At 36.9% G+C, this 15487-nt stretch overlaps 1 protein-coding gene across 11 annotated transcripts in view; it reads right to left on the minus strand.

The window, feature by feature from the left end:
* Nucleotides 1-344: 344 nt before the first annotated feature.
* PRKACB (protein kinase cAMP-activated catalytic subunit beta) overlaps nt 345-15487 on the minus strand; it is a 150490-nt gene continuing 135347 nt past the window's right edge. For all 11 annotated transcript variants that reach the window (XM_081490136.1, XM_081490131.1, XM_081490137.1 and 8 more), the window contains 2 exons: nt 13220-13384; nt 345-3608 (listed from right to left, as the gene is read on the minus strand). In XM_081490136.1, the coding sequence (XP_081346262.1) occupies nt 3483-3608; nt 13220-13384 (291 nt within the window). In that variant the 3' untranslated portion in view covers nt 345-3482. The remainder of the gene's footprint in view (nt 3609-13219; nt 13385-15487) is intronic.

The raw sequence follows: 15487 nt of genomic DNA on the forward strand, positions 1-15487 counted from the left end.
AAAACAACTCTAAAGAAAAAAATATATAAATTCATAGTTTACTATTACAAAATAAGGTTGAGGGCTCTCCTAGTGTTAATCTTTAAAATATGAATATTTTCAACATTATTTATGAGTAATTTAGACTAATAGTATTAGGAAAAAGTAGAAACACTTTAGAGACTGGAATAAATCCAGTAGTTTCTCAGTAAACACCCAGTTAGAATAGGCTTGTGGCAATTTGACCCTCTATTGCTCTGTTCTCACCCAAATACATAAGAATTAGGAATCCATAAGCATCTGAAGTATACACAGAAAATAAATCAGGAAATAAGGGTACCAAATAGAATCCAAGACTCAAATTGTTTTATCCTTTCAAGATACTTTAATTTTGCAGTTATTAATTAAAAAACACAGTTGTTTTCAGCATTTCCTAGCTACAGGAGTGCATAGGAAATTCCATTCTAAATAAAGAAGTAATTAATGAAATAACAACACACCTTAACGTTTTACATTGATAGGTTACAGTTTACAAGGTGCTTTCACATACATTATTTCATTTGATTCTTCAACAAGCAGAAAAAACAGTAGGAAAGAAAAATGATTTTTTTTTAGGTTTACAATGAGTATTTTCAGGCCAATGGGCACTCACCACAGGAACATATCAGAACAAGACAGCAATGCCCACAAGCCACAATATCATTTTGGTAGGTTGACAGTTTGATATCAATTGGATATTTAGCATCAGTGAAGGAGGAAGGAATCAGAACAGACACGAGGTTCTCATGATATTCAAAGAACTGTAAGAACACTGTAAGAATTAAGGAGAAGAAAGATGTCCTAGAATATTGCCTTACTGAGACTTACTTCAAAGCATGTTATCCCCTCAGAATGTCAAATAAAAAGAATCTCATCACAACATGGGGAAGTTAGAAGGGACCTTAGAAACTGCTTAATGGAACTCGTCCATTTCACAGATAAAGAGAACTGAGGCCAAGATCACTGCTGATAGTGACAAACAAGGCTTGACACTCAGATGCCTTGACTTTCAGTCTATGGCTCCTTTCCTGACAATGTCATCTCCTTATTATTTTTTCTGTTTCAAATAACGTAATCTGAGATTAAATACTGATTCATTCCACTTGTTTCTTATTCAAGTCTTTATCTTATTTTTGGCTAAATTGTGGCTGAAACTGGGAGTTTTATATAATCCTAAGATATTCTAATTCAGTGTATTTGAGTGGTTGGAAATAAACTCCCTTGATGGATTGGGACAAAGCTTGCTGATGTCCTTCAAGTGGGAAGTTAAATGGAATGGCTAAATAGCCCTCGAAGCCAATGCATGCCTATGCGTCATCCACCCAGGCAGATTTTATAGCAAATTTGTGCCAGGCAGTAGTAATTTCATAATTTTCTTTTTTTTTTTTTTTTTTAGAATTCATAGAAATCTTTTTAATTACTGAAAACTAAAAATGTAATAATCAAATTGTCACCCCCATGATTTACTAAAATTGTTATGTAATAATTTTACAATAATATACAACATAGGTACCATAGCATTTATAGCATACATATTGAATACATGATCAGCATGTTCTTGGGTCTAAATGAAATACAAAAACCCTAAAATATTTTATACAAATGATGTTTTAGATTTATTAACACGATGTATTGTTACATAAAAGTTGCCACAGCAAAGTATTTCATATTTTCCTTGCACATTTTAAATATAAGTGGCCCAACAAATCAGTATCAGCTTTAAGTGACATGACCATGCAGAAACACTTGACAACCAAAAGATGTACAGACTGATGCAGAGAACATCTCAGATTTCTTCAGCATCTTCAAAGGTTTTACAAAGGTGTGGTACACATGAAAAGAAGTAGAATCAGTGACCTACCTGCACCGATAATGAAGCAGAGTGTTTATATACATTAAGATCAGTTTGATTAAACACAACTCATCTTATATGCATGTAAATTGATCATAAAAATGAACACAGTTTATTTTCAACTATTTTGGTGTGTTGTTTTAAGATAGGTCACTGACACACAGAGATACAACCAGACAGGAAATTTAAAAGCAAAGAAAAAACATATTAAAAAATTGACTTAAGCCATGGATTCTCAACAAACAGTGAACGAAATGGGCAAAAGTGCTTGAAATTTCCACATGATAGCAATGTTATTAAGTCAGTTGGCAAAAAAAAACAATGTATATTAAAAAAAATACTAAAATTGTATTTGCATGATCATAATTCCATTTACTGAAAGAAGCTAGAAATTATGACACATCTAAAAATACCACACCTCAAAATTAAAATACAATTGTGGCAGTTTTATAAACTTTGTCCCCTTTCCTCATTACCGAGGCACAGGACGAAAGCTGAAGTTGCAGCAGTGCCTCTCTCTCAGGCTGACACATACCTGGCAACAACTTTTGTTCTTAACTGTGACAAAACAAAGCAAAGCAAAACAAACAAAATACTTCTAAACAAAAGTGCCTCTATATCGTTTACAAGAATCAAGCCATTTGTTTGGCTTAGATGAGTATTTGTTCACATCAATGTTCTTTTTAGTTCATTTCTCTTTCTTTAAAAAGTTTACAATGGTGATTTTTTGAGAAACTTAAAAATTTGTCACTTTCATTAGTCATGTTCTATTAAAATACTGTCTAAAATCCTTATGGAAAGTTAAAGTTTATAAATCTTAGAACTCTTCTCTTGATACCTACATAAGTGCTGGTACCAAGTGAGAGAATCTGGATGATTATGATCCATGTTATTAGCTTTTCCTGCAAATGAGACACAATTGTCAAACTGCACAGGCTGGTCACTTATTTACTCAGGGGGAGGATGACAAGAAAGGCAGTAGAGTGAGACAGAGCTTCTGATCTGTATGAAGTCAAACTGCTGGGTCTAGCTACTCTGCATTAGTGAGTTCTAGGAAAGTTAATGTTTTATTTGTGTAAATATCCTTGGTGAAAAGACATTCTATCTTTAAAAAATGTCCAGCGTTTTGGCAAAAACTGAGTATGAGCTACTCAAAGTAAAAATAATTGTTAGAAAGCATATCCTCAAGCACTTACCAACACAAATTTTGGTTAAGAGTTACTAAAAGCAACATTTATCCTTCCCTTCCAAAGTCACATAGCCATAACACTGCCCATTTGAAACACGGAGAAAATAAAATGAGCACTATTTGCAGAAAAATTAATGGAAATGAAACAGGACGGAATGGATGTGGAAGAAGAGAAGAATGACGAACCAGAGGGAAGCGGGAGAGTGTCTAGTTCTGTGTTACGGCACAGACAATGCTCGCTTAGCGGTGCCTTGTTACAGAGGTGGATGCAGAGTGCACACACGGATGATGGGAATAGAGACCTCACTCAGTCGCTGGAATGAAGGAACTCGGTAATTGCTTTGACAAGGATGGTCTTGGCTCTACCTTATCTCTTAACAGAGTGCAAAGACTGAGTGTGAGCTCTGATGTCATCTTGTTGCTCTAAAATTCACAAAATTCTTTCCCACATTTTTCTGTTATAGAGACACGGATTTCTTCTTCTTCATAGTCATCAAAGTTGCTGGTATCTCCAGAGCCTCTGAACTTTGGTATGAATGGAGCTTCAACCTGTAATTTAGAAACCAAGAAAAACAAGAGTGGTATTATGATTTATTATAAGAAATATATATTTGGTCTTACTGTCAGTTCCTGGCACAAAGCTCCTAAAGCCTTTGGATCTCCTGAGTTGAGCATGGCAAAAGTGTCTTTTGTTATGTTAATGAGGTGTCTTTGGGAAAGCCCATAGGTAACTTAAGTAGGGTGGCTGGTTGCCAGGGTACCCAACACTGTGATTAGAAGGTTGGAACTTTCAGTTCACTACCTGACCTGGGGAAGGAGTACATCAAGGCTGTATATTGTCACCCTACTTATTTAACTTATATGCAGAGGACATCATGAGAAACGCTGGGCTGGATGAAGCACAAGCTGGAACCAAGATTGCCGGGAGAAATATCAACAACCTCAGATATGCAGATGACACCATCCTTTTGGCAGAAAGCGAAGAGGAACTAAAGAGCCTCTTGATGAAGAAGAAAGAGGAGAGTGAAAAAGCTGACTTAAAGCTCAACATTCAGAAAACTAAGATCATGGCATCTAGTCCCATCACTTCATGGCAAGTAGATGGGGAAACGATGGAAATAGTGACTGACTTTATTTTCTTGGGCTCCAAAATCACTGTGGATGGTGACAGCAGGCATGAAATTAAAAGACGCTTGCTCCTTGGAAGAAAAGCTATGACAAACCTGGATAGTGTATGAAAAAGCAGAGACATTACTTTGCCAACAAAGGTCCATCTAGTCAAAGCTATGGTTTTTCCAGTAGTCATGTATTGATGTGAGAGTTGGACCATAAAGAAGGCTGAGTGCTGAACAATTGATGCTTTCAAACTGTGGTGCTGGAGAAGGCTCTTGAGAGTCCCTTGGACTGCAAGGAGATCCAACCAGTCCATCCTAAAGGAAATCAGTCCTGAATATTCATTGGAAGGACTGATGCTGAAGCTGAAGCTCCAATACTTTGGCCACCTGATGCACAGAGCCAGCTCATTAGAAAAGACCCTGATGATGGGAAAAATTGAAGGCAGGAGGTGAAGGGGATGACAGAGGATGAGATGGTTTGATGGCTTTACCAACTCAATGGACAGGAGTTTGAGCCAACTCTGGGAGATAGTGAAGGACAGGGAAGCCTGGCATGTTGCAGTCCTTGGGGTCGAAAAGAGTCGAACACAACTGAGAGACTAAAACCACAACCTGATGTGAGAGGGAAGAGGGGCTGGAGATTGAGTTCAATTAGACTCCCCTGGTGGCTCAGTGGTAAACAATTTGTCTGCCAATACATGAGACACAGGAGACACCGGTTCGATCCCTGGGTTGAGAGGATCCAGTGGAGGAGGAAATGGCAACCCCTTCCAGTGTTCTTGCCTGGGAAATCCCATGGACAGAGGAGTCTGGAGGGCTACAGTCCTTGAGGTCGCAAAGAGTCAGACATGACTGAGCAACTGAACACTCACACCAAAGGGCAGTAATTGAGTCAATCATACCTATATAATGAGGCCTTCATGAAACCCCAAAAGGAAAGAGTTTGGATTTTGGAAAGCTTCTGGGTGATGAACCAGTGGGGACTTGAGGAGAACGGCCTGGAGAGAGCAGGAAACTTGGATCCCCTTTCTGCACACCTTGCCCTCGGCCTCTCTTCCATCTACTATTCTTGAGTTACACCATTTATAATAAACTGGTCACCAAGTAAGCAACTTTCCTCAGTTATGTGAGCCACTTTAGCAAGTTAATCAAACTTGGGGGAATCTTGATCTATAGCTTGTTAGTCAGAAGCACAGATTGGACATGCAGTTGGTATCTCCAGACAGGAAGTGTCAGAAGTGAGTTAATTGCTTGTTGCATGGAAAAAGAGGAAAAACAAATGCCTGAGAATTTCCAAACACTAAGGAAAATAAATTCTTATTATTACTAATGCAGTGGCAATCTTTAAATGCCTTTAAGTCCCTAAATGATAACCACATTAAAGGAAGAAACAAACTATAGGTTTGCAATTAATTTCAACATTTTCATTCAAAGTATGGTACATGCCAACAAACTTGAGATTTCTAGGATAATTCACTGCTGCCATCAAAATGCTGGTACTTAAGGTTACAGAAGATGAGATGGTTGGATGGCATCACCGACTTGATGGACATGAGTTTGAGCAAGCTCTGGGAGTTGGTGATGGATAGGGAGGTCTGGCATGTTGCAGTTCATGGGGTCACAAAGAGTCAGACAGGACTGAGCAACTGAACTGAAAGTTACAGAACTCCAGTTTTCCTTTATCAGTTTCTTATTTCTGAAGTCTATTTTCTATCCTCCTTTACTTAATTCCTTCCTCTTTAGGTTATTTTTTTTAATTCCCAAGATTATTTTGTTTAAAATATCTGGCTATCAAAACTTCCTGGGAAATTTGAAAAAAAAGTCTTTTAGAATTACAAAATTGTTAAGTTCTGAACACTTTTCTCTTTGGATCCTAAGAATAAAATGTCTTTCCATTATTTAAAATAACAGTCTTTATAATGATTATGTTGTGTGTTGACTATGTCTGAAGAAAAGATTTTGAAAGCTGAAAAAATAACACCACAATTTACACAGCATCTATAATGTTTATAAACAATTATATGCACGTGGTTTCATTTCTTTCTCAGAATAACACTGAGAGAGGGGCAGGACAGGTAGCCTTATTCCCATTTTACAGATTATAAAACAGAAAGTTGATCAAATTCATATGACTAGTAAGTGGCTAAAGTAGGTTTCAAAGTCATAAATCTTCACGTTTAGTCCAGAGCTGTTTCTAATATTTATACCAGTGATTTCCAACGAGTTTTGATTAATATGCCTTTACTAAAACATCTTTGAGTATCTATCACCAATAAATGTACAGATTTTTATTTGTAAGTAATTTACACACATAGCTAAATTATTGCAAGATACACACAAACAAGACAACTAAAAAAATAAGGTAAAAAATAAATAGGAATGGGAAGTCTAACTGGTTGCCTTGTGTGCCCTGTATGGGGGCCTGCAGGTCTGTACCACACAGAAGAATGAGCTAAGCAGACAGTTGCCTCATGTCTAGCCAGGCAGTAATTTAGGATCACACCTATTGAGACAATCATCTCTAGAAAATGACTGTACAGTGTGAGCTGTCCAGGCCATTTTCTTCCGTTTCTGTCTTTCTGCCAGATGACTTTCACTATTTTGTTGTTCATGAGCACTTGGTCAAAGAATAAAGACTATGAAAATTATTCAAATTTACTATCATTTTTGCACTTATCTACATACTTATCAGTGACATGATACTAAAACAAATAGCTACTTTAAAGTACTGAATTATTTCTATTTGTAAATTATCCAGAGATTCCCAAGTCCATTTCTGTTAATCATCAAGATTTACTATCAATCAATTTGCCCAATACAAAAACCTGTTATACTGTGCTACTTCTCAGCAGATAAGCTGTTTAACCTCGATAAACCAAGCTCTTTGGAAAGGGCTCACCATTTAGATGAGCAGTAGCAGTTCTACCCATTTTAAGAGTAATTGTTTAAAATACATGATATGCATAGAATAGTAAATATTGGCTAAGTAACAGGAGAAATGTTTATTTCTAAATATATGTTTTAAAATATTCAAAATACCTCATAAATTTTTAGAATATTAATAAGGGAAAATCTCAGGGAAATCTAATTAATTCATCTAAATATAGCATTAATTAACAATACTATAACAATAAAGATAGTATAGTGATAATTACAAAGGGCTATAAATGATTTTATAGGAAAATATAAAATTCTAAAATTAATAAGAGGCAAAAATTTGAAGAGGCCAATATCACAGAATTAATTTGTTTTCATTTCCAAGATGTAAATATAATTCTTATCTTCCTTAAATTTCCCAAAGAAACATAGAAAATTTTCAACCTAATTTTATGAATCTATATAATTTCAACTCCAGAAAAACAAAAACTACAGGTTGATAAAATTTAAGACTATAGAAGTAAAAATCCTAAATAAAGCTTTAGCAGATTATTTTCAGGCAGATATTAAAATAATAATACCCTAAGATTAAAGGATATTATATAACTCTTTATACTAACATGTCAAAGAAGATAAAATACAATATACTGGCAGTCAAGGATATTTCCTTTACCTGATCAAGAATGCTTATCCAAGACAAATGGCTAATATCATATCTGGTGGTAAAGCATAAAAAGCATTCCCATTCAAAAGAGAACAAGATAAGACTGTTCAACAGGCCCACTATTTTAAAATATTATTCTAGACATTCTAGCATATACAAATAAAATGGAAATAAAAGATATTAAAAAGAAGACAAATGACACCTCTACCCACGGTGATGATCTTCCAGTAAAATCTAATGAAATCAATAACAGAATTTACTTAGTAAGGTGGCCAGTCATAATAAACATAGAAATGTTTTCTTCCTCATACTCTTAATGGGAAAGAAACATACACACAGTAGCAACCAAAATATAAATTTAAGGAAAAACTTTGAGAAAGAAATTGGACTTGTATAAGGTAAGGGGTTTCTAAAACTTTACCAAATAACAGAAAATATTTGAATAACTGCACAAATATAACATGTTCATTATGAAGAATTTTCAAGATTTTGGTTATCTTCTAATTAATACACGTAATCCCAATTAAGATCCCCCAATACAACATAAATATTTGGGAAGACCAACAAAACAGAGGAATTACTGCTTATTGGGTACAGAGTTTCAGTTCTGCAGGAGGAAGTTCTGGAGATGGATGGAGGTGATGGTGGCACAACAGTATGAATGGACTTAATGTCCCTGAACAGAAGACTTACATTTGGTTAACATATTAAATTTTATGTTATATGTACTTTACTACAATAAAACTGGAGAAAACTGAAATATGTATTTTTCATAAATATTTATAAAAATTCCACATATTAAATATATAAGTATATTGAAAATTGAAAAAAATCACAATATAAACCTACATAAAATGAGGATGTGGTTCCCTGATATGCTCAATGAGTAAAGCATTTTCCTGCAATGCAGGAGCTGCAGGAGACTCGGGTTTGATCCCTGGGTGGGGAAGATCCCCCGGAGGAGGGAATGGCAACCCACTCCAGTGTGCCTAAAAAGTCCCATGGACAGAGGAGCCTGGCAGGCTACATAGTTCATGGGGTTGCAAAGAGTTGGATGTGACTAAGTATGCATGCACAGTCTGAAGTTGAGGGGAAAGTGAAGGCCTGGAGGAAGCAGATTTACTATTGAAGGTGGTTACTCAAGTCATGGGAATGGACTGTAGTGAGGAAAAGAAAAGCACAGAAATAAAAGTAAGAAATATGCCAACTGTTAACAGAGGTACTGTTTGAATGATGGGATTATGATGATTTAAAATCTATTTACTTAACAAATTATCTCATGACAACTGTATGAAACATACCTCAACCAGCAAGAAAAATAGAGCCAATCTATTTAATTTTTCTCTCCAAACTTTCTTTTGCATTCTCTCAGTTCAATTCAGTTCAGTTGCTCAGTCATGTCCAACTCTTTGCTACCCCATGAACCATAGCATGCCAGGCCTCCCTGTCCATCACCAACATCCAGAGTTTACCCAAACTCATGTCCATAGAGTTGGTGATGCCATCCAGCCATCTCATCCTCTGTCGTCCCCTTCTCCTCCTGCCCCCAATCCTTCCCAGCATCAGGGTCTTTTCCAATGAGTCAACTCTTTGCATCAGGTGGCCAAAGTATTGGAGTTTCAGCTTCAACACCAGTCCCTCTAATGAACACACAGGGCTGATCTCCTTTAGGATTGACTGGTTGGATCTCCTTGCAGTCCAAGGGACTCTCAAGAGTCTTCTCCAACACCACAGTTCAAAAGCATCAATTCTTCAGTGCTCAGCTTTCTTTGTAGTCCAACTCTCACATCCATACATGACCTTTGTTGGCAAAATAATGTCTCTGCTTTTTAATATGCTATCTAGGTTGGTAATACCTTGCATTCTCTACTTTAACCTAAATGTTGAGGATGAGAAATCTGATGCTTTAAAGTAGTTAAGTAATTTGCTTGAGCTCTCACTCCTAATGGTTGGCTGGTCTGGGATTCAAATCAATGTCTACCTAACCCCAGAATTCACGCTCACTCTTTACTGCCTTCTGAGGCAGTCTTCCTACTCTAAAAATGCTCAAAGACTAAAATTTAAGCAGATAATATATAAAAAAACTATGAATATCTTATGAAGCAATGTATTGCTCCGTGGTTTGGCGGTATATTTTAATCTCTCTAGTCAGTAAGTCATGTCCAACTCTTGCATCCCCATGGACTGTAGCCTGCCAGGCTCCTCTGTCCATGGGATTCTCCAGGCAAGAATACTGGAGTGGGTTGCCATGTTAAAATATCTTTAATGAACGAAGCTAGTGGAGGTGATGGAATTCCACTTGAGCTATTTCAAATCCTAAAAGATGATCCGGTGAAAGTGCTGCACTCAGTATGTCAGCAAATTTGGAAACCTCAGCAGTGGCCACAGGACTGGAAAAGGTCAGTTTTCATTTCAATCCCAAAGAAAGGAAATGCCAAAGAATGCTCAAACTACTGCAAAATTGCACTCTTCTCAATGCTAGTAAAGTAATGCTCAAAATTCTCCAAGCCAGGCTTCAGCAATACATGAATCGTGAACTTCCAGATGTTCAAGCTGGTTTTAGAAAAGGCAGAGGAACCAGAGATCAAATTGCCAAATCTGTTGGATCATTGAAAAAGCAAGCGAGTTCCAGAAAAACATCTATTTCTGCTTTATTGACTATGCCAAAGCCTTTGACTGTGTGGATCACAATAAATTGTGGAAAATTCTGAAAGAGATGGGAATACCAGACCACCCACCTGCCTCTTGAGAAACTTGTATGCAGTCAGGAAGCAACAGTTAGAACTGGACATGGAACAACAGACTGGTTCCAAATAGGAAAAGGAGTATGTCAAGGCTGTATATTGTCACCCTGCTTATTTAACTTTTATGCAGAGTACATCATGAGAAACGCTGGGCTGGAAGAAGCACAAGCTGGAACCAAGATTGCCGGGAGAAATATCAATAACCTCAGATATGTAGATGACACCACCCTTATGGCAGAAAGTGAAGAGGAACTAAAGAGCCTCTTGATGAAAGTGAAAGAGGAGAGTGAAAATGTTGGCTTAAAGCTCAACATTCAGAAAAATAAGATCATGGCATCTGGTCCCATCACTTCATGGGAAATAGATGGGGAAACAGTGGAAACAGTGGCTGACTTTATTTTGGGGGGCTCCAAAATCACTGCAGATGGTGATTGCAGCCATGAAATTAAAAGATGCTTACTCCTTGGAAGGAAAGTTATGACCAACCTAGACAGCATATTAAAAAGCAGAGACATTACTTTGCCAACACAGGTCCATCTAGTCAAGGCTATGGTTTTTCCAGTGGTCATGTATGGATGTGAGAGTTGGACCATAAAGAAGGCTGAGTGCTGAACAATTGATGCTTTTGAACTGTGGTGTTGGAGAAGACGCTTCAGAGTCCCTTGGACTGCAAGGAGATCCAACCATTCCATCCTAAAGGAGATCAGTCCTGGGTGTTCATTGGAGGGACTGATGTTGAAGCTGAAACTCCAATACTTTGGCCACCTGATATGAAGAGCTGACTCATTGGAAAAGACCCTGGTGCTGGGAAAGATTGAGGGCAGGAGGAGAAGGGGACAATGGAGGATGAGATGGTTGGATGGCATCACCGACTCAATGGACATGAATTTGCGTAAATTCCGAGAGTTGGTGATGGACAGGGAGGCCTGGTGTGCTGCGGTTCACAGGGTTGCAAAGAGTCGAACACGACTGAGTGAACTGAACTGAACCAAACTGAAAGGGCTAATGTGATCCTGGAATTGGGAATTTGAAGAACCCAGAATTAAATATGTTCTTGTTATTTAGTCGCTAAGTCCAGTCCAACTCTGCAATCCCAAGGACTGTGGCCCCCCCAGGGTCCTTAGTCCATGGGATTTCCCTGACAAAAATACTGAAGTGGGCTGCCATTTTCTTCTCCAGGGGATGTTCCCGACCCAGGGATTAATCCTGTGTCTCCTGCATTGGCAGGTGGATTCTTTTACCACTGAGCCACCATGGAAGCTAATATAAATGTTATTTAACAGCTCAAACAATTTAAAGCATTTAACCTTTCTGAGCTGATTTTCCTATCAGTAAATTGGGGAAAATGGCATCACCTATCCCATAGAATTACTTCAAAGATTAAAATGAGACATTACAGTGTTGCTTTTATAAATTTTAAAGCACTATATTGGTGCTAGGAAATTTAGGGAAAGTATGATATGTTTATTTATTCCTGGAGGAGGAAATGGCAACCCACTCCAGTATCCTTGCCTGGAAAATCCCATGGACAGAGGAGACTGGAGTCCATGAGGTGGTAACGAGTCAGACATGACAGAGCATGAAAGCACATTATTTATTCACTACATCTAAAATCTATTTTAAGTTGCTCTGGACTTTGTTCTTGACTACATAACACATTCAGTTGAGATAATAATGCTAACGGCAATGTTTCATGAATTTAATGGTTAGAGAGTACCTGAATCCCTCTTTGAGATACAAAGGCTGTACTGGACTCACATTGCTTTGGTCTTGCTATGTTTTCTATTTGCTGAATTAAATTTTTTTTTAAGTGTTAAAAAAATCTTTTATAAGAATATAAATTAGAAAAACAACTATTTATAATTAGAGCATTTACATTTTTTTCCCCAAGGAAATTCACTCATATGGCTTCATAGCATTATTAGATATGGCAAATTTCAGAGACATTAGATGTTTTGGTTTTATAGGAAAAAAAAAAGAAAAAAATTAACATATTCAAAATGAAAACACTTCATTCATATGGATTATTTTTAACTGGGCATTTAAGAAGGAAAAGGAGAGATAAAGGTAATTCAGCATAGCAAAAGGTTTTCTTAAATGTCTCAGTTTATCCCAAAGGTAAAGTAATGATGATTGAAAAATAGCTTAATCCAACAATTAAATGTTACTAAATCTGGCTGTGTGCCTATTCTGGGTAGGTGAGTATATTTGTTTACATACTGTCTTACTAATGTGACTTTACATCAGCTTTGAAGTACAAATTATTAGGACACTAACATGTACTTGCTATGGCATTATGAAAAGTAAAATGTATGGGTAGGAAAAAATTTAACAAGGAAAGTATTTCCAATTGATGATCTATACAGACTATACACTTTCCCTTCAATCAAGGAGAAAACTCATTTAAGTTGTGAGCTATAAGGTTCTTTGTTGTTTAGTTGCTAAGTCATATCTGACTCTTTTGCAACTCCAATGGACTGTACTTGGCCAATCTCCTTTATCCATGGGATTTCCCAGGCAAGAACATTGGCGTGGACTGCCATTTCCTTCTCCAGGGATCTTCCTGACCCGGGGATCAAACCCACGTCTACTGCATTAGCAGGCATATTCTTTACCACTGAGCCACCAAGGAAGCCCTTTAAAGGTGAATTCAAAAGGTAAAAAATATTAAAACTTTGTGTTAAGTTGAAGATACCTCTACTACATATAATTTAAATAGTAACTTAAAAAGCTTTTAAATTAAAGAAAGAACAGGCTCACCTTCCTCTGGTAAATAGCAATCCAATCTGTTGTGGCAAACCACTTGTGAGTTTTTATATCACTCACACCGTTCTTTAGATTTCCAAACCGCTTTGTTAAGTCTACCTGCAGCAGGTTCCTTAGAAGGTCCTTGAGATCTGAACTGAAGTGAGAAGGGAATCGAACCTGCAAAACAGACCATGTGGTAAGACACACATTCTAAGATTCAAGATATTTCTGAAAGGCTTTTTTTTTTTTAAATGTGATAGATCATTATATAAACAAAAATATGTAGTGATGACTTTCAAATACTTTTAACTACATACTTCCGTCTCCATAGTAGTCTTTAAAAAAGTGAATGAACTACAACTGTTCTCTTAAGGTCTTGCTTTGGTCATAAACTTTGGAGCTACTGTTGATGTGGCAAAGAATTGGACATGACTGAGCAACTAACACTTTAACCTTCACTCCAGGAAAATGGACTCCTTTCCAAAAAAATGTGCATAATTACAGAACTTTTCCAGCAATGTCAGAAGGTTTACCCATCTTCAAGAGAGACCCCTTGGATCCTGTATTATAAACTTTTGTCTTAGAAACAAATTTAAACTTGTAGTTTAAATAGAAAAAGCAGCATATGAAAGATATCAGTATGCACATTTTTTAAAGAGATGATCAAAAAAGCAGTCTAAAAATGATGATAAAAACCCACACTGCCTTTCATAGCATAGGAAACCACTTTTCTTCCACTAGTGGGTGACTTTTAAGCATAATCCTGCTATTATGCAATAGTACAAAAATGATTTAGGTTGGTTTAAAAGCAGTTTCCACTTTCTATATTGTGAAGATTTTATAATTAGTTGATTGGCCTCCAGCCTTAAAAACAAAGAAAAAAACTCCAAATAAGTGAAGATGTTATATATCAGGTAATCAATAAAGTAAAGTACCAGTCATTGGAGACCTAGGTCTACTTTCTGTTTTGTTTAAACATTCTTCTCTTCTAACTCTCTATTCCAACCTAACTCCCAGTTCTCACCCTATTATTAATATGAGTACTGAAAAATTAAAATGGGTACTATTAAGGGATGATTTTAGAATGAATAGTTACATCTATGCCTCCTTACTATTTTCTTCCATTATTACCTTTTCTCCATTGTCCTATGCAACTGTGTTCACTCATTTCCACTGCCCTCTTCCCCATCAAACACACAGGTATGTACGCATATAGCTACATGTGTGTGAGCACGTGCACTTTCATTTTAATCCCATTTTCCTGTTGTGTGCCCAATTTCATGCTCCCACCTTCACTAAACAACATCATTCTCTGGATTATCATGGCCTTAACTTCAAACTGACCATAAATCTTGAAGAAATGCTTTAAAGGGTTAATAGATACATTTCTGAACCTGCATTCTTTCTTTGATTCTCTACAAGTGCCTCCAGCACCAATAACTTTTATTGTGTATCATGATATTACCTCAGGTGATCCTCACCATGCACTCATTCATTTAACTGTGCTGCAGTATTCGTGCACGTATGTCTCACCCAGACTGAACTTCCGGAGGGAGAATACTGTGTCATTTTTGTGTCTGTAGTTCCAGGATTTATTAGATCACTTCGAATAAGACAGTTCACCCATCTGACAATAGTGTACTGAGTATCTACTATGTGCCAGGTACCATTCTAGGTGCTGGATGCACAACAGTGAACGAAAACAAGTCTCTGATTTCTTGGCACTTACATCCTAGTTCAATACGACATTCTTAATGAATACAGTATTAACTATATTCTATTAATAAATACAGAGAAATTAAGACTCAGAGACATTATATACCTTACCCAATCATCACACCAGAAAGCAGCAGAACTAGACTAGAAATGTAGTCTTACAATTCCCAGCCCCATGAATTTTCCTCTTTATTACACTTCAAACATATAGAACTTCTTAATTTGTATTCTGACTTTGAAAAAGTTCAATGTACTCGACATAGATTCTCATGTTCTCAAAGCAGAAGTTAAAACAGGATGAGAGCTAGAAATTTATGGCAACACTAGGTTCATCATCATAGTCTTCTGACTGCCACTCACGGCTATTCTGTAAATAAACGTTTCTCAAAGTGTGGTTCCAGGGATCACTTTCATCCATTAGGAAGCAGAGGATAACAATGGAGATTCCTGGGGCTTACTTCAAAGGTGACAATGGTATTGGCCTGAAAATCTGAGCTTCTGTCTCTAAATAATTCATCTATACATGAAAGCTTGGGAAACACTATTTGCAATGCTGTTTACTAC

Source organism: Giraffa tippelskirchi, chromosome 5 (genome assembly GCF_054371585.1).
Source record: "Giraffa tippelskirchi isolate mGirTip1 chromosome 5, T2T-mGirTip1v1.2.pri, whole genome shotgun sequence".
NCBI lineage: Eukaryota > Metazoa > Chordata > Mammalia > Artiodactyla > Giraffidae > Giraffa > Giraffa tippelskirchi.